This window comes from Amphiprion ocellaris, chromosome 8, assembly GCF_022539595.1.
Source record: "Amphiprion ocellaris isolate individual 3 ecotype Okinawa chromosome 8, ASM2253959v1, whole genome shotgun sequence".
NCBI lineage: Eukaryota > Metazoa > Chordata > Actinopteri > Pomacentridae > Amphiprion > Amphiprion ocellaris.
The window spans coordinates 3,158,280-3,179,188 of NC_072773.1; the positions used below are offsets into that span (position 1 = coordinate 3,158,280).

General features: G+C 38.2%; 1 protein-coding gene across 2 annotated transcripts in view; it reads left to right on the forward strand.

Moving 5' to 3' along the window:
• The window catches only part of LOC111564475 (monocarboxylate transporter 1-like), a 43,119-nt gene that overhangs the window by 12,147 nt on the left and 10,063 nt on the right, over nt 1-20,909 (forward strand). For both annotated transcript variants that reach the window (XM_055012820.1, XM_055012819.1), the window contains one exon: nt 7,574-7,893. In XM_055012820.1, the coding sequence (XP_054868795.1) occupies nt 7,677-7,893 (217 nt within the window). In that variant the 5' untranslated portion in view covers nt 7,574-7,676. The remainder of the gene's footprint in view (nt 1-7,573; nt 7,894-20,909) is intronic.

A 20,909-nucleotide genomic window follows, 5' to 3' on the forward strand; every position in this document is an offset into this window, starting at 1 on the left:
TTCCTCTGCAGAATTTCTCGGGTGGTCAGTTGCTCTGGACGAAGCTTGGTGCTGAGTGACTGATGATTGGATGATTTGTGACTTGGCTGCAGAGAATAATATTTTCTGCTAAGTAAACACAGACACAGAGTTTTTTCTGGCTCCAAATTAGCCTTTGACATGTACAGTAAAGGCAATGTCACCTCATTTGATACAAATCTGTGCATTTGTCATTTCTGACTGGTAATTACACAAAAATGTCTATAATGGTGAAGTAAATTAAACACAAATTAGCAAAACTGGTTGAAAGAATATTGTTATAAAAAAAATCTGAAGTTGTGTCGTTTTGGTGCTGGATAAAACAACTTTGGAGAAGGCGCTAAACCTCTTTGGCAGCACCAAACATTCCTCTGGGCAGGAAAAACCAACACAGACAAGAAGACTCTGGCTTGATATCAGGGGTTTATAGTGCAGGATTCCTCCAGCTGTACACCGAGGACCGACCAAGTCAAACAGAGACTCATTTTATTGGCTGTGTGGATTCATGTGGATGTCTGAGCTCTTTAGCTACTAAATGTGAATGTGTGGTATCTGACACCATGCAGACAGATAGTAACGAGGAAGTAAAACTGCTTGTATGCTTGTGCACATTTCTGGGTGTGTTGTGTGGTGTCTGATGTGGTGTGTTTGACTGTTTGCTGTCCAAACTGTTGGACTTTGTTGACTGTAGTCGGAGGCCTCTGACCTGGATCTCTGAGTACACAAAGTCAGGAACCTGACAGCTGATTCTGCATTAGAAGAAATACATTCAAAAATGGAACACCAACTTGTGGTTGTTTTAAATTAGGGAACATAGCATCTCAGAAACTATGCCATAAAATTATATAAACCTTGATTACATAATGATATACAGTAGCGTTCAAAAGTTTGGGGTCACTTAGAAATGTTCTTAACAATAATCATGCATAAAATTACAGCAGTGATAATGTATGTGTTGTCATTTATTTGTCAAATAAGAGTAAGGTAAAGACATTGCAAGAGGTGAGAAAAGACAGACGCATGTTTTTGTTCTAATAACTGGAAGTTAGTTATATTTAGGCCTGCAGCTAGCGCCGATTACCACAATTGGCATCAAAAATCCCGCTAATATCGGTCAAAACTCAGTTAAGTCAGAATGCATCGACACATTTTTCTACATTTAGTGTAACATACAGCTTCAGCCGCTGGATTTGATTCATTTTACCGTTGTTCCCTTTTCCATCCTCTTTGACCCAGACCGCCATCTTATTTTACCGCTAGACCCTTTTCCATCCTCTTTGACCCTTATTATCACTTATTTTACCATTAGACCCTTTTCCATCCTCTTTGAACCTTACTGTCATCTTCTTTTACTGTTAGATCCTTTTCCATCCTCTTTTACCCTTATTGTCTCCTTATTTTACCATTAGACCCTTTTCCGTCCTCTTTGACCCTCATCTTATTGTACCGTTATACCCTTTTCCATCCTCTTTGACCCAGACTGCCATCTTATTTTACCGTTATACCCCTTTCCATCCTCTTTTTATCCTTATTGTCACCTTATTTTACTGTGAGACCCTTTTCCATCCATGTTGACCCTCATTTTATTTTACTGTTATATCCTTTTCCATCCTCTTTGACCCTTATTGTCATCTTACTTAACAATATATCCTTTTCCGTCCTTTTTGACCCCTGACGTGTCCCAGACTTTTGAACATTAGTGTATTTACGTAAAACTTCACTTTCAGAATTGGGGCTGTAGTAATATTCAGCCCAGTGGGTTTTTTTCTGGGTTAAGATCTGTAAATCTGGTGACTGACGTCGTCTTATACCCTGTTACATCAGTCCTTTGGGTCCACATATTTAGGAAATGAGAACACAAACTGTTCACGGCTCATCATGACTCTGCAGTCCTGCCTCAGATACTCCCGTGTTGCCTGCAGTTAGTGTGGGTGTACAAGAGTTCACATCTAGCTATATTACATGTCATAAGGTCAGATTATTTTTATGCAGGTAAAACTGCACAGAGTTGGCCCGAGTGTGACAGCTTCCTTTTCAGGGGTGTGTAAATGCCAAGATCTGTTTTAGTGCACGTAGTAATATAACCCTGGTGCTAAGCCCATACGATGAAATGTGCTGCATGTCAGAGCTGAGGCGGTGATGCTTTAACGCTCACGTGTTTTCACAAATACGTGACACCACGCTTACATAACCAACATGCAGATGGATTGGTGTGTTTTTCTAAGTCAGATAAATGTAGTTAATTCTCCAGTTTTTTAAACAGTCACAACTTGTAGTTTTTGCTGCTCAACAACAACCTTTTAGGGATTATAACACCTTAAAGCTACAGCAAAAAAATTCTTATTTGATAAGTTGAGCTACTAATGTGTAACTAATATGAGAGGAAGATCTGCCTGATTAACAACAGTGGGTGAACTGGTGTAATTAATAGATCAAATCTCAAATTGAATTCGCTGTGATGGATTAATTTGCAAATTTCAAGGATAGAAGTATTGGCAAGCATCCCATTTCAGCAGGTTTCCATCCAGATTTAGCTCTAGTTTTAACTGAATTTTGAGAAAATTGGTTCAGATAATGTAAATAGTTACTTATCAAGAACAAAAAATCAAACAGCTGGACCAGCACCAGGAAACTGGACCAGCACACCAGTCCTCTAATCACTACACTGACTTCCTGTTAGTCAAAGGATAGAGTTCAGGATCTGACTCCTGGTCCACAAACCACTGAATGGACCAAAACACATCCTGGACTTATTATCTCCATATGAAGCATCCAGAGCCCTCAGGCCATCAGGGACAGCTTCAGTGTTTGTTCCCAGAACCAGGACTAGTGAAGCAGCATTCAGCTATGATGCTCTTCACCTGTGGAACAAACTTCCTGAACACCTGAGGTCTGCTCAAACTGTCAGCTGTTTTAAATCACATCTAATATTGTTTACTGCAGCTCTCTCTTAGATACTCAGTCTGTTTTTGTTGACTTTTAATGCAATTTTATGGTTTATTTCTTTGATTTTAATCTCTTAATGTCTCCTTTTAAATCATTTTTTAAAGTTCTGTGATATATTTCTTTGCCATTGTAAAGCACTTTCAGTTACCTTGTGTCTGAACTGTGCTCTACAGATAAACTTGCCTTCTTCAAGTGTTACAGTCGTGCAAATATTATGAATTTTGCTGCTAATTCTCCACTGCTCTCCTTCTGCTAACTCTAGCAGAACATTGTAGATTTGCTTGTCATGTGTGTGAGTCATGGTTTAGTCACATGGTTTATGTGTGTCATAAACCATTTGTGCGATAGTTTGGCTTTTTTCCCCTGGTGTCAGAGTTTCTTTTTTTTTTTTTTGAACGTATGTAAAAACAGTTGGATTGAAACACATTTACAGTAGAAATGCAAAGTCAGGATGCAAATTTGAAACATTTCTCTAACTTGCAGTCAGCCATGTTAATGATCAATAATCGATTAAACATTGACATTGGCTGTTTTTCCTCATGCTTCTACAACCATTTAAACCCACTGACGTTTAATAATCGCCACCAGAACGGCTCGGTTACAGTAGGAGTTTAAAGAAAAGAAGTAAACACAAAGTTACACTGAAGTTTTCCACAGCAAATAATCTGATTTGATATCAAAATGATCCTTCATCGTGACTAGTTCACTGTAGTTACTGTTAGTCCAGCTGCTGGAAACAGCTGCTCAGCTGGAACAGACGTACACAAAGACTGTTGCAGCAACTGGTCAGTGCAGAAACCCGTCAGAAGTTACTGCTACCTCTGAAATGTGTTTATATTAGGAGCAGAGTGTTAATGGTACGCTTCATTAATTCAGTCTGAATGTTGTTGAAAGCTTGTAATCAGACTCCTGAATGTTAGCAACGTTAGCAGCTGCTCTCCATTAGCAGACACTCAGCTCCACGTTTGTGTTAGCATTTGAAAATCCTGCTTTAGCATTACCACGTACCTCTGTTAGCTAGCTTTATTCGACAGCAGCCGTCTTCAGCACACATTTTTCACCACTTTATGCTGCACAGTGAGCAGCTCGACAGTCGTAGATGCACAGGTTGAAAATAATTTACGACAATTACTCAATTGCCAACTAAACATTAACATCCTTAGTGAGAAATGCAAGCAAAAGTGAGCAGACAGCAGGTTACAGTGAGTTTAATAATCCCCAGATGGACACTTTTTTGATCCAGTGTGATCATCATTGTGCTTATATCAGCTCCAGGTTTGTGTTAGCATTTGAAAATCCTGCTTTAGCATTAGCACGTACTTCTGTTAGCTAGCCTTATTTGACATCAACTGTCTTCAGCACACATTTTTCACCACTTTATGCTGCACAATGAGCAGCTACACAGTCGTAGATGCACAGGTTGAGAATAATTTACAACAATTACTCAAGTAGCAATTAAACATTAACATCCTTAGTGAGAAATAAAATCATGGCAGAAGGTTACAGTGACTTTAATAATCACCAGATGGACATTTTTTCAATCCAGTGTGATGATCATCAGTGTTGTCTGCAGCTCTGTGTTGTTTGCATCTCTGGGTTTGTTGATCACTCTCAATGGGCTACTGTTCGGGTGAAACTATAAGTAATATAAATAGCAGACGAATCTGCAAGACAAAGTGTTCATAGTATGCCGTCACAAACTGAAACTCCCTCCGAAGGAAGGAAGTAACTGAAAGCTCAGCATTAACTGTGAACGACCCGAAACAACCAGATAAGTTTTTACTATCAAATGGGCTGAAATTATAGACGAGGACAAAGGTAGAGCCGCAAACAGTGAGTTGTTTTACATATAAATGAATGTGTGTGTCTTTTAAAGCTCTGTTTGTTGTGGGGAACAGACAGGAAATAAAGTAGGAAGCAGGCGGAGGTGTGAGCCACGTGTGGATCCATTCTGACCACGGAGTCGCTGAAACAGTGTAATGATTGGTGGGACGAGGTTGTTTACAGCATGATCCAGGCTAAACGCCGTGTCACGGAGCTCCTGGCTGTTCATTAGTTACTGCAGGGCTGGCTGAGTCCTCTCTGAACAGTTTTATGGTTGTTGTTTACATATTTTGGAGTCAGGTCTTCACTGTTGCTCGGCTTCAAACGGGCGTACGTGTTCGGTAAATGTGTATTCTGGAGTCCATCTAAGGCAAATGGCCCAAACAGAAGCAGAGCTGATGTCAGTCGACCATAAATAGCTCCGCTCTGCTCGGCCTCAGTTGGAAAGAGGACGTTCAGATGGATGAAGGAGAAGCCCGGAGATGAAATTCTGCAGTTTAATCGTCATTATAAACAAATTACAAGCTGCTTGGAGAGCAGAGATGAGTTCATGAGCAGCTGGATAAGTTAGTCGTCTTCAGGAGTTGTTTGGGTTATTTTTCCATGCACTTAACCCGCTAGCATTTATTTTTAGTTCGCCCTGTCATCGAGTGCACACATTCTCTGCAGCTTCTAGTAAATTTCCAGGTAGCAGTCTTCTAAGTAGGATTCTTTTTAAAAGCAAGATCAGGCTGCTGAGTCCTTCCATCATTATAACGACAGCAACGTTCCACCAGTGTGAATAAAAACCAGTTAGCAGGTGTTATTTTAGTGGCAGTAGTCACAGGGAAATTTAACTTCAGTTTGGACGAGAAATAATAAGAGCAGCTCAACCTAAAAGCTTCTGGTTCTCTGCCTAGTGTTTGTGGAAATTTGACGAGTAGCACATTTATTTGTTTGTTCTGCAAGCATGAAAAAAACACAATATTAGCAGAAATAGCTGGGATTATAAGGAAACCAGTGTTATAAATTTAGCGCTCTGAGTTAATCCAGTAAATAAGTATGGAATTAATCAGCAATATTTTGAGAAATGATTCATTTCTTGCATGTTTTTTCATGCAAATTACCAGAGATTTGCCAGTTTGAAAATTGTATACCTTTTTAAAAAATTGTGATTTATTTTACCTACTTTAGTTTGACATTGTATATACCAAACAGTGTAAGAAAAACAACAAAAAATAATTTAAATAATTGCAGCCATACTTGTCAGCTCAGTGTTGTTGAAGTCAGTGAAGTAGCACTAAAATATATATGATTATCTGATATTTTTCAGTAAAAAAAATAGGCTGTATAAAATAATATTAAAAATATTAAGATTTTTTTTAAATTATGAAAATTATAAATAATAATAAAGAAAGAAAGGGAAAAAACTAAAGTTAAATAAATAAATAAAAATTTCAGGAACACATTCAATTAAAAGCTTTGTTGTAAAGAAAGATTTGTAGGCCTTTTTTTTGGTATTTTTTGTATATGTATGCTGCCACACAATGTATGATCATATATCTCTGTTAAAAGAAAACACGCGTCCATATTAAAGTGAACAATGTCTACAATCTAAATTTAGCGGCGTTGAATTCAGGATCTAGTCGCTGTTCGTGTTGGTTCACTGTCACGGTTTACTGGGACAATAGAGGAGAGACGCTGTTAATCTTAGTAATTTAATTAGTTTAATTGGTACAACAAATGCCCTTCAGAGAGCGGGCTTTCTAGAACACACTCATATTGTTGTTAATCTGAAGCTAATGTTATTGTGCACCGTTCTCTTTACATTGTGTGACCTGACGTTTGTAGTTAATTTGGAATCGTGGAAAAATGTCGGCATTGAAACTCTGCATCTAAATATACAGGGAGAAATGTAACTTCTAAAAACACAGGCTTTACAAAGACGAAGTAGGAATAGGCCGATTGGTGGTATTTGGCATTTTCCTGATTATCAATAAATTATTGGCCGATTACTGATGACATGTCTGAACAAGAAACACAAACCAGCGGCTAATGCTATGCTAGCAGCTAGCGGCTAAATTAGAATAGAGATTAACCTGAAACAGAGTTTGGAAAACAATAATTTAAGATCTGGACCTTCGTGATGGATGAAGAAAATAGAGAAGAACAACAAACGTAACAGCAGGAGACAAACTGATCGATTTCAGTCGATTAAACATTAACAGGAGATTATTTAATCACTCTTGTTTCTATTTTACATGTTCAGCTATAGTAATCCTTATTAATAAAGAAGGCTAGTTATGAATGACAGCTTCTCTGCTATAACTTGCATATCGGTAAGTGGCCTGTCTTGATGACCAACAATCAGTATTGGACCCGAAAACACACGTATCAGTTGGTACCTAGTGGGAAAGTTAGTGCACATTTAATTGGCTTTATTTGGCTCCACCTAAGAGTTGAAGCGTTCTTTGAATACCGAAGTCCTTAAAGTCTAAACCTGGAGTAACAGTGTGGAAGGTACCAGCTCATCTTCCATCTTCTGCTGCTGATGTTTCAATTCATCCCAGAGCAGCTGGTTTACTTTAAAATGACAGGACTTGGAGCTAACACTTAAGAACTAATTTGATATTTTCTCATTTTTTAATCCAAACCTTTCTCCTCCTTTCTCCTCCTTTCTCTTTCCGACATATTTCACTTCACAGCTGACGGTAGATTAGATAACTAGGAGGTCATGTTTATCTGTGTAACCTTCTTGCACCATGCAGATTATTTTTACGAGCCGTCTTCTCCGTTTCGCCCACAGGTGCTCTTTGTCCTGATCTCAGCTCATCTGCTCCGACCTCCTCAGACCCTCAGAAGCTCAACAGTGATATTTGACTTCGACGTCTCCTTGTCTGCGAGCAGAGATGCCTCCAGCGCTGGGTGGGCCCATGGGGTACACCCCTCCTGAGGGTGGCTGGGGCTGGGCGGTGGTGGTCGGAGCCTTCATCTCCATCGGCTTCTCCTACGCCTTCCCCAAGTCCATCACCGTGTTCTTCAAGGAGATCGAGGCCATCTTCGAGGCTACGCCCAGTCAGGTGTCCTGGATCTCCTCCATCATGCTGGCTGTCATGTACGCAGGAGGTGAGTGACGTCCGGCTGCTCTGAAACCAGCAGAAAACGAGTCAGAAGTAACGTTTTTCTGTTATTCCACTGTTTATTTCTGTGGGTTTAACTCATGAAGTTAAGCTGTCGGCCACTAAACATACACAGCAAAAAAAACACAAATTAAGATAAATGCACGCACACATAAAAATTAGCTTTACACTACCAATAAACAACCAGAGTACTGAATAAATACTGAAATGTCTAATTTCATGTGGAGGCTTTTCAGGTTTTACAGCACTGGGTGTGTCTGGACACTTCTGATAATAATTAACAGCAAAACAAATGTAAACGTGACTTGAGGTTTTTTATCAACTGTCAGTTAATGATTATTTAACTAACTTGTTAATGCTCAGTCAATGAAAACGCCCTGGTGAGACAAAATCCAATCACAATGTCAACAAACCTCGAGGTAAAATTGTTAAACTGCTCGTTTTATCTGAAAATATGAAGTTAAAATCAGCAAAGACAACAATATCAGCCGATAATATCTGGATATTTGGACTTTTTCCCTTAAAGTGATTTGAAAAATTGGGTTAATATTCAGTCAATTCAGCAGTAATCATGGCTGAACACTGAACGTTATGAAGACCCTATAGAAACCCATGGGTTTATTATTATTTTACTGTGGGCTCCATAGCGCCCCCTGCAGTATTATAAAAATTCAGCCCCTGAACCACGTTTCACCTACAGCTACGAAATGTAGCATACATCTGTAACACATCAGGACACACAAACAAGCCTCTTGCACACATGCCTAAAACCCAACAGGAAGTGGGCCTTTTTGAATTATGTGTCATATTTTGGATCATTTTGGACCAATTTTTGCAATGGAGTACTCCCGACAGAGCCGAAATTTGGCAAGGATGTACACCAGGCATGGGTGATCAAAAATGATCAAAATGCTCCACAGAAGTCTGAGGGTGTGGAAATGGCGACTGGTGGAATTTCGATGTTTTGCCATGAAACAGGAAATGATGTATAACTAGCCTGTACATGATCCAATCTGCCTCAAACTTTACATGTATGATCAGAGTCCAGCACTCATCACATCCATAGGTGAAAATACAGTCACAGTGATAGCGCCACTTGGTGGACACGTTTGATGGATTGCCATCAACAAAGCCATAGGTTGAAATGCACTCTCAGTCGCAGCGACACCTGGTGGACATGCTTCCAATCGCTGACCAGCAAGCATTTGAAGACCCGTTCAGCACTGCTTGCAGCTTTAATTATACAGCAAATGTGTTCATTACTTATGTTAAGTTTTATTTTAAGTATTTGAATCACTTGTAGGAAAATCTCAGAGAAAAGACATTATCAAGACCTTCTTTTATTTGTAAAAAGATCAGCGTTAGTCAGTGATTTCTGCAGGACGAAGCAACTGAATTTTTAGTATGTACAAAAATTTGTCTGATGTTGGCAAACCTCAGAGTATTTTCCAAGCAAAGTGCACAATTTAATCACGAAACGCTGCAGTTTATTTTTTATTTTATTTTTATTTTTATTTTTTCTGTTAAAAATTTTGCCACCCTTGTATATATTGTAAATAAAACTGCTGTAACAATGTAAATTTCCCCTGGAGTGGGGAGAAATAAAGAACTTTATCTTATCTTTAAACAGCAGATAAAAGCAGCTTCATCATATTAACTGGACTTCAGGTGTGCTCGCTGTAGGAGTTTGAAATTGCATATTTGGCACCCTGAATTTGTCTTGTTTGGTGTCATGCAAGCTGGGATCTTCTGCATTTTGTCTTTTTTTGCCGCCAAGGTGACACTGAAATGTTTTAAATTTTTCATTTTACAAGTTGAAATACAGAACATATGTGCTGACTGAATGTATTTAGTGGTTCACCTTATTTAATTACCTACAGCTTAGCAAGAAACCCCACAGAAATCCAAATTACACATATTGAAGTAGTTGAATATTTTTGTCCAGCTCTGCTAGTTAGCTTTAAATCCACATACTGGAGGTTTTATTCATTCTTTCTTTTTTCTGCTTTTCTTTGGTAAAAGCTTTGGCATGACATTTAGGTTTATTATGAGGCTCTCCCGCTTTATTTTTCGCTTAATCAAACCATAGAAGCGTCTTTACTCTCAGTCACAGCTTGAATAACACTTTCAGCTGCAGACAACACCAGAAACCGACACTGGCAAGTGTTTGACAGAAGATAAGAAAAACAAACACACATTTGTTCCTCTGTAATCCGACCAAAGCTGGTGGAGAAAGCACAGATTTGAATTAACTTCCAGCACAAGGTTTACAGTTTGCTTTAGCAGAAAAACAGCGCAAGAAAAACAAATCTAGAGGTTCCAGTCAATGGATAAAGTGGGATTAATAAGATAAAAACACACACTGGATGCACATTTACTGTACTGGCTGAACAGTGTGCAATAAAAAATGAACCGCGCATTTCAACATCGCTGTAATTTGCAGTTGCAAAATTGCCCGTTTGCTCCATTTAGTGAAGCACAGGAAGGTTTCACAACATCTCATTAGTCTGTAAAAGAGCCTTTTTGAAAGAGCAATATGAAAGGTTACACCCGATTAGCTGAGAAAAAACACTGTGCACAGAATCTAATGTTGAATTACTGATCATATAGTAAGAAACTAGTAATACACAAGCAACTTATGCATATATTAACATACATTAGGGACATAGAAGGATATAGGATTTTTGTTTTTGCTGATTTATACATCTTTTCTACTGTGCAAGATATCAGGTCCATCCTGTCCCAAATTAAACTTTTATTCTTATTGTAATGACAAGAAACTGAAAATGTAGACATTCACTGTACAAAATCAGAAAAACACATCAGCTCAGATGTAAAACAGACCATAGTTCATTTATTTAGGTAATTTCAGACATGCCACAGTGTCATAAAGTCAATAAAAAGAGAAAAAACAATACAAACAAAATGAAAAGCAAATGAAAAAATAATTGTAATGCAAAATAATATCTGCAGAGTAGGATCAAGTTTAATTTATTAACTCCTTCCTGCTGCATGTCCTTAGATCTCAAGTCTTACTGTTTCCTGTTTGCATCCAACCCTATTTCTCTCTTAAGAAACGAAGAACAATACTTATTTTCATGTCACATTTTCATTTTATTTTCCAGACAGCTTCATTTTAAGCCTATATTCCCGAGCAGTATATTCAGTAAACACGCTTTAAAAATAACTGATTTAATTTATTAAGTGGGCAGAGGAGCTTCAACATTGAGGGTCAACATTGATTTGCTCTTGTCACATTTTTACCCACTGTGGGTTCATTTTTCACTGCAATATAAAGTCCTACACCTCTGCGGAAACAGCACAGTTGTGGCTAGAAGTACAGATAACTCCGAAATATCTTCCACACAGTTCTGGTGCCATAAATCATAAAAAAAAGAAAATAGAATTAAAATCTGCAATGTCCTTCCAAGTGTCCACAGCTGTTACTAATACTGAGAAAAAATGGAAACTACATAACATAGATTTTTAACTATTTTGCACTTTCTACACAGCCTGCAGCTCAACCCAGTAAAGCTAAAAAGTCACAGAATTTTTCTCACGACAGTTATTACTACTATTATAAACAATTTATTTGTGGAAAATAGTGATTTTGATGAAATGTCACAATTGTAAGCCAATTTTACCAACTATACTGAAATTAACTCAACTCCAAAGCTTGTCTAAAATATAAAAATCTGACTTTTTGTTATGATAAATACTGTAATTTTGGCAGTTTTTAAAAAAAGGTATCTTTCAAACCCATCGGCAAATATTTATTCAGGTTTGCAACTGTACAACTAATACGCTTCAATATTTGTACATTTATTACAACACTTCTGTCACCTTGTCTTTATAGTATTGAGCAATATTAGCTTTATCATCACACGTTTTCTTCGTGTCATGCCAGCTCAGTGTGTTTCCGCTCCATTAGTGCTGCACAGACGTGATAAGAGCTGACAGTTGAGGGTTTTATTGGTGTGTTATCAGGAAAAGCTGACAAGGCTCTGCTTCTGAGTAAAGTCTTTCTGGCCTCTTAACATCCTTGAACCGCTGTCAGATTTAGCAACTATCAATGCGACGCTTAGAGGAGTCTTAAAATTATCTTTTAGTGGTTTTTCTTATCTCTTATAATTAGCCTTGACGGAGTTATGTAACAATCAGCGTTGGTTTGTCCGTCTGTCTGTCTGTCTGTTAGCAACATTACTCAAAAATGGACTAATGAATTTGGATGAAAGTTTCAGGGAAGGTCAGAAATGACACAAGGATCAAGTGATTAGATTTTGGCAGTGATGCAGTTTATAGTCTGGATCCACGGATTTGTTAAAGATTTCTGTATCATTGCCAGATAGCGGCACGCCGTCACTGTAGCCATGACAACAAGTGAACACTACATCAGCTGCCTGCTGATGATCATGTTTGTTTTTAACTGTAGAAGCTGCATGTCAGGGTTTATGGGTTTGGAAAGGGAATATTCCCACCTTGGTTCTGATGAGGATGTGTCATTATATCAAACATTTAATTGATGTTTTGGCAGTTTGAAATCTGATAAATGTGACAATTTAATTGCAGTGCCTATGTGTTTGTCTGCTCCACTGGCTGATTCTGTTGTTAATATGCCATAGTTTTTTTTTCGACCAGTAGCCAGGTTGTTATCAAAATATTCTGCAAATTTTCAGAAAAATGCGATTTATTTCATGTTTGACACTGATTTGTGGAGCTATAACAAGACAGGGACAGGACATTTCTGTGCATTTTACAGATTATTTAGTGGTACAACTTCACCTGAGCCAAGTGTGAAAACTTTTTTGTGATATGCCAAATTTTGTCCTCTCAGATTTTAAATGGACTGATTAAAACATCTGGAAGGAAATCTACTACAAATCCACCACTGCTGACTTATCAGGACTTATCTGTCAGAAATGATCCAAGGAATAACTGATTAAATTGTGGGGGTGTTTCTGAGTCCCATCAGTTCCCGCCCCCTCTACATGTTTAGGTCACGTGATTCGGTATCCGTACATAACGTACACATGCATAACACACACCTGTGCTCAGTACAAGGTCAATTTTATAAAAGATTTCATCCGTCGGAAATGATACGACTGCCTTGGCAGAGTACTGCGCTATCCGAGGGCTTTTCTGGTTGTTATTTTGTAAGCTCAAAGATGGGACTTTTTCATGCCGGCTTCACTTTTTTTCATATTTCAACTCAACCATAGTCAGACCAAAGTTGTCCAGATTCTACATCAATGACATGATGACAAATAACAGTGAAAATTTCAGGATTTTATAATAAAATAATAAAAGAAAAAAGAAAAATAATATCCTGAAAGTGGGCAGTTTCTGAAAAAAAATATCCCAGAAATTACTTAATATATTGATGTTAAATTCGACAGATGCCATTTTAAATCTCCGTAGCGTTGATGGTAAAGTTTCAGGCCAATCAGAGATGTTCTGAGGCGGAAAAACCCACATATGAAGCTCTTTGTTTTCTTATTTCAACACATCAGCTGATGAACTATAATTGACACAGGGAGCCAGGATGTGACTCTCATCCCCAGAAACTTATTAAAAGATGGCAAAATAAAGAATTCCCCTCCAGATTACTAATGTAGAACCCAGACTGTGGCTTCAAAAACCACCTCGGTGCATTTTTAACGGCCTCACAGCGTTAGTCAGCTGTGACTGACGTCGTCCATCCACAGCAAGCGGACACATGTGTGGGTTTGTTTTCACTCTGGTGGACGTCGCTGTGAGTACGTACACCACCTCATGCATCAGCAGCCAGCGAGTAAAAAGACTGTGGTGTTTCCAGCCTTCAGCTTCTGCAGTACAAGCAAATGATCATCACTACCTGGAGATCTGACTGAACCGGGAAATAAAAGGAAGAACATTTTGACAATGAGGAGGAAAAAAAAGACGACTTTAACAGCTCGATTCTGTTACACAGTTTCCCTCTTTTGGTGGTTTTCTCTCTGCTGAATGAGACCAGACTAGCTGAGAAAGAGCAGATAGGAGTGCTATAAAAGGAAACCTAAACTAGGGAGATAACAAAAATAAGATAATGGTGTCTCTAACATGTGCTGCTTCAATATACTGAAGGAGAGCATGTGAATGAGCAAAGAAAGAACTTTGTGTCCTCAGACAGAAACCTGATCTGAATCCCAACGCAACCCCAAAGTGGAGTCACTGGTTCCTGTCTTAACGTGCAAATGGGAAAGGTCGTTGGTGCCGTAATCCAAATAATACTGTCATGAAGTATGAGAACAGGTTGTTTTCAGGTGATCAGACTAATAGAACCGGTACTTACTGAGTTGAAGCAGCGCTGCAGGTTTCCCTCCTTTAACCTCCTTCAAGACCTGATGAGATTATCAGACGTTTTTTTAGCGTCCTGCTCACTAAACTCACAAAAACACAAAAGCACTTCCTAACTAGAAAAGCACTGAGAGAGTGCAGTACTCACCCAAGGCTGTCCATTCCACCATATGGCATTGTCAGAAATGCAGCATCTTTTTTTTTTTTTTAGAAATGCATTTAGTTATTATGATTGATGATCAGAAATCACAACATAGAATGTGTCCATTTAATATATATGTGCCCACAAACACAATGACCTTGCGCTGAGCACAGGCGTGTGCTATGCATGTGTACGTTATGTACAGATTTGCAGTAGGATTGCAATCATGTAGTCGTGAGCAGGCAGCTGACGTAGTGTTCACTTGTTGTCATAGTTACGGTGCCGCTGTGCCGCTGTCTCACAATGATAGTGATAAAGTTTTGAGTTGGAATGACCCACCTTTATTAGAAAAAACTGGTTCAGAGCACCAGTGAAACATAGTTAACAAGTTCACACAACCTAGTGGCTGGTTTTACAAATACAGAACAAGCAGCTTCTTCTTAGTTTGCCGTGGTTTCGTAGAGCTGCTTCTGCTAGAGCTACGTTTCTCTTCCTGTACTTGTAGATCTACTTTGCTTTAGCCAGACCAGCTGACCTATCAGAGCAGAGGTTTAACTTAAAGAGACAGTAGCTAAGAAGTGCTGCAGTAATTTGCAGTATGAGAAAAGGATGTAAGCTTATTCTGGTGTATCTGAAATCTAAAATTATAAACCTGTAAATGGCAGAATTTGAGCTCTTTCAGTGCCTCGTGGGTGCAGTTAACCATAGCAGATGAAAGTGGTGCAAATTGTGGAAAACAATGTGGACATAGTGATTTAAATGACATTTGTGTAACGTTAAATCCCCAAAATACAATTATAAACCTCAAATGTGCATATATTTGCCACGTTCTTCCTTGTCTAAACTTGTCGCCTACATTACCCAGAATGCCACTGGATGCCAGCAGGTTTAATATGTTCTGCCAATAGATCTCATTTCACTGTAACTCCACAGCCCTGTTTTACGTTTGTTTTCTCATGAAATCTGACTCTGGTGTATTTATCAAACCTCACAGTGCTCAGTAAAGGCATTCAGGTTTAAGTTGTCACCGAGCAGAATAATAAATGTCTAAAGCTCAGTAAGATCTGGCTATTCTTCGAGGTAATAAACCCATCAGGAGTGTCTCTGTGTGAGCGAGTGTCCAGATTCATGTTATAATCTGCAGCCATTCCTCATTTTCCACGTCTCTCCTGGTGTGCGTCAGAGTTTAGTTTCACAGAGTCGTGATTAAACACTTATTTATGGAAAGAATGAAAAATACTCTCCTCCACTGTTCGCCTTCTCTTCGGTATTCTGTGTTTAGTGTGCAGATTAGAAACACCCGATACATCTTCAGTCGTAGCTGAGAAACTATTAAACTAACCCTCTAACGGCTGCTTCATCCTGGAAAAGTAAAAATTACATACAATAAACACATAATAATTACATGTTTATTTATCGTACGGTAACATGGTTGGAAGTATGTTTACCTAAAAGTGTGTGAAAAGCATTAGACTTTCATTTAAAGAGCCCATGCTTTGCTTTTTTGTTGCTTTTTTCTAGCTTTTTGGGCATGTTAAAGGTCTTTTTGTGCTTTTAAAAGATCTTTTTGCGCATGTAAAAGTCCCTGTGAATGGGAAATATTCTCTCCCACAGAAAACACTGCTCTTTACCTGCCTGAAACGCAACATTTGAAGTCAAAACTTTACTTATTTACATCACCATGTACCACATTTTCCGAAAACCTGCCTAGCAACTACTTCAGGATGACCTCAAACAAAGAATGAGTCGTGTTCTCGTCATTATTTCTTCACTAGAGATGCTTCTCCGAGGACTTTGTCTCTCCGCCTGTACTCCTAAATCCATGGTTTTGCTAGCTAACTAACATTATGTCACTTTTATCAGACTGATTGACCAATCAGAGCAGATCAAGCTTTCTAGGAAGTCAGGTCTTAAGGGAAACAAACATTTTAGACAGAGGGTAAGAAATGTAAAATCAGTTTTTTTGAATGATTAAACTTGTAAACGTATTCTATTAGACCCCAAAAATATAATCATAGATGTGTAAATTTGCAGAATAAACTAGAGCAGAAGTAATGGGAGCATATCGTGGAAAACAATGTGGAAGTAATGATGAAATATGACACTTGAGTTGGTTTAATCCAGCTGTTGAAGCAGTTCTAAGGCATACAAAGTGATCGCAGTCAGCTAAAATATCTGCAATTCAGGCGACTGTGTAATAATAGTGAAACTTTCTACCATTTTTTTTCCATTTACAAGCACTTTTCTGCCATTTAAAGTGGTGCATCGTTCTCATGGAGACTATTTTATTTGGTTGTAAACAGGACGTAGCATCTTATTGTTTTTGGGAGCTGTCAGAGTGAGGAATTGTTGCATAATTGAAGGAATAAACACTTGTGATTGACCTACAGTGAGTTAGAATTTAGTAGTTTTGTTGCTGAAATATCTTTCTGAGTTCACAAGATGGACATAAAATACAAAATCATACATGAGTTCTTCTACCAAACTAACTCCTCTTAGCAAACCTCTCCCTTAGAGTTCAGACGTTAGTGAATCGTACTTTTGTAATGCGTTCACATTGGATTTCTTAATTGCAAAATAGTGACCGTGTCCTCACTCGTGCACTCAGCGAACTTGTACCTTTGCTTATTTTTCCATGATGGAAACTTGTTCTGGGCTTCAAATGTTCACTCGCATATAAATTCTGGACACAAAACACCATTTTTAAACACACACAGAAGAATTTGTAGCCAAGACACCAACTATCATGAACTGGTGACTCACCCTGCTTTGCATGTTTTTTCCGTGAGTAGATCTAAAAATCTTATTCCACTGACCTCGACTTATAAACTGTGTCAAGTGATTTCTTCACATTTGGCAGAGCTGGAAATACAACTTTATCTGGGAAACCTGAACAAGAGGATTATTGCATAAAACAGGCTGTCAGTTAATTCTGATTCTCGTGATTCTCGGTGTTGTGGTGGAATTACGAGTGAAAACATGTTTTTTAACTTTGTGTTTTTATGGTTTTTCTGGCTTCTTGTGATGTCGGTCAAGGCCTCGCTGAGTGGGAGCCTCCATACAAGGCCTCACTTTCTGACTTCTCTTGTGATCTGTGGGTTTCCTCTGTTCTTCTGGAGTCTGTGGGCGGATAAAGAGCCAGACTGATGTGTGTGTGAGTGAGTTTGTAATGCAAAAAGTGCTTGAAGTTACAAGATGTGGACATGATTAGATGTCAAGCAGCGTGGAGACGAACAAAAGAGATGCATTCATCTTTATTCTCAGTTAGTGCTGTCACTACAGACTGTTTTTCTATCAATTAATCAACTGTTTTACCATTTAATGTAAACAATTAGCATTTTACACCCAAAAATATCTAAGTTACCTCTTTATTTAGGTATTTTTTCTTTTTAGTTTTGAGCTTAATGAGTGTGCCAAAACAAAAAATCCATAATAATGTTGGTCACTTAGAGTTGTTTTATTTTTTTAGGGATGCATCTTCCATAACATCTCTTGTATGTTTTCTCTTCACGTGCAGTGTAAAAAAAAAAAAAAAAAAAAAAAAAAAAACGGATTAGTTCTTGGTTTGGCTCTTTGGAAACACTGAGCTGAGCTGAACTTAAACATGAAACATTGCACCTGAATATTGAAATTTTGCATATTATATTGACAGTTTAGTACAAGACAGTGAAATATTGCACATAAAAAAGTTAAATATTGCACCTTAAACATGAAATATTGCACATTATATTGACAGTGTTGTACACAAAGTGAAATATTGCGCTGGGAACATGAAATATTTCAGCTGAAAATTTAAATATTGCACCTTAACCATGAAATGTAGGACTTGAAAAATGAAATTTTACATGTTATATTGACAGTTTTGTACAAGAAAGTGAAATATTGTAACTGAAAAATTAAATATTGTACCTGAAAACTGTCATGTGGCAACTGAAATGTGAAATATTGCACCTGAAAATTACAATATTGCACCCGGAATATGAAATATTTCACAGAAAATTTAAATTTTGTACCTGAAAATTTAAATATTGCACCTAAAATTGAAACATTTCATCTGAAAAATTACATTTTGCACATTATATTGATGGTTTAGTACAAAAAATGAAATATTGCATTTGAAAATTACAGTGTTTCACCTGAAAAATCTAATTTTGCACATGTAATCAAAACATTGGAGGTAATTATGAAATGTTAAACATAATACTGAAACTGACATTTCACAAACTACTGAGAAAATAATATGAAAATTGTTCAGATTTCTGTTTTAGCTGTAGTCTTACAGTTTGATGGTAGAAAGACTGAGTCAGCTTGTTGTGTAACGCTGTCACATCTGATAAACCTTTAGATGCACTCATTTGTTCCACCAGCTGGACGTCTGGGGTGGTTTTAGGTCTGGATGTTTGCTAACGTGTCAGATCTTATATAAAATCTAAGCTCTGGAAGGTTCTTTAGCAGCGACTTCAAGAAATAGTCCTGAACAGAACCGTCTGTAAAGCATCAGACAGGCTGAAATAAGCTTACTGTCTGCTGGCTGGAGCTTCATATTCAGGTACCAAACTTCTCCTCCAGCTCTTTCTGAGTGAGTGTTGACGTGTCTGAAGGTTGAGTCCAGACGGAGGGAAGCGGTGGAGAAGGATGCTGCCGTCTGCTGGGTCAAATCCAATCAGCTGGTTCTTCCTCCTCTGTTTATTTATTAGTCTTCTGGTGACTCATCAGCAAATCTATCTGATTTTCTCTGTCACAAAAGGCCCAGCGACACAAACAAAGATGAATTTTAGTCAGATTTCCTCATAGAATTTGATCAGATGCTGAAATTAGATAAACACAGCTGGGGTCAACCTCGACATGTAGATGCTGTGGATGTGAAGCTGAGGACAGGACGTGTTGTTTCCTTGTTTTTTTTTCTCTCGCTCCGGGAGAAACGGAGCAAATGATGGAGGGAGGGGGATGACAAATTGTTTATATAATATCTGAGAGAACACTCCTCACTGCACTCTTTGTTTTTTGCCACACAGCAACACAAAGACTGTCAGCAGCGATTTGTTTCTGCGTGCTTTAGCCGATGCAGATTAGTTCACTTTCACTAACCTGGGAGGGTAACGCTGTGTTCAGCAGACACAACAGAGGGACGGGTGAAATTTGACATACTGCACCTGAAAAATGACATTTTGCACATTATATTGACAGTTTAGTACAAGAAAGTTAAATATTTCACACGAAAATTGAAATATTGCACCTGGAACATGAAATATTGCTCCTGAAAAATGAAGTTTTGCACATTATATTGACAGTTTAGTACAAGAAAGTGAAATATTGCACTTGAAAACTGAAATATTGCATCTGAAAAATTCACTTTTAAACTTTTATATTGACAATTTAGGAAAAGAAAGTGAAATATTACACTTGAAAACTAAAGTATTGCACCTGAAAAATGAAAATTTGGACATTATATTGACCGTGTAGTACAAGAAAGGGAAATGTTTCACCTGAAAATTGAAATATTGCACCTGGAACATGAAATATTGCACCTGAACATTTTAATTTTGCACATTATATTGACAGTTTTGTACAAAAAAGTGAAATTTTGCACCTAGAAATTGATGTTTTTGACAGTAAAAAATGACTAATGGTTTAAAAAAAAAAATCAGAAATGTGCAAAAAGGACTGAATTTAGAATTTGGACTGCATTTGGCTTGTGAAAATCTTTGTGGAAGTTGGTTTTACCTTCACATGAGGATTGAGGCTGAAAGGAGCATTTTTTGACAGTAAAGAAAATGACTAAATGGTCAAAAAAATACTCTGCAATGTGCAAAAAGTCAACTCTGAAAAAGGAGGATTGAGGGTGAAAAGGAGCACTTCTGACAGCAATATTCCAGCTAAAAACGGTAAAATATGCTATTAAAGGTGCAAAAAGGAGGATGGATTGGACTGGGTTAGGGTTAGCCATTTTTGTATGTTTTTTTCCCCCTAATTTTGCTTAAAAATGTAGAGAACCGATGACTAAATTAGCGGCAGATGATCATTTCCATTGTGTGACTGATCAGTTTATTTGATTTAAAGGAGTCTTGGTGTTTCTGTCACTGTATTTCTGTAGTTTAAACAGAGGATCGCTGCACACAGAGCTGCTGTTTGGACTTTACTTTGTATTCAGAGCCGGCAGGGCAGAGCAGAGCAGAGCAGAGCAGAGCAGAGCAGAGCAGAGCCGGCAGGGCAGGGCAGAGCAGAGCAGAGCAGAGCAGAGCAGAGCAGAGCAGTGTCAGCCTGCATCCATGTGAAGGAGCATTCATAGTGAAGCTGGCACACAAACCCAGATCTGCTTCTGCTTCTTCTCCTTCTGCTTCTCTTCTCGTCTTCTTCCCTCCCTCCTCTTCACCCTTTCATTCACTTTTCTTTCTTTCTTTGTCTTCCTCTAACATCCATGTAACTGTTACACAATCCTTGTCCTTCTTTCATTCCTGCTGTCACAGCGCCACCTGTTGGTCAGCATTTAAAGTGACAGGCTGATGGAATTAATCAGAGTTTGTGGACTCCAGTGTCTTGAACAG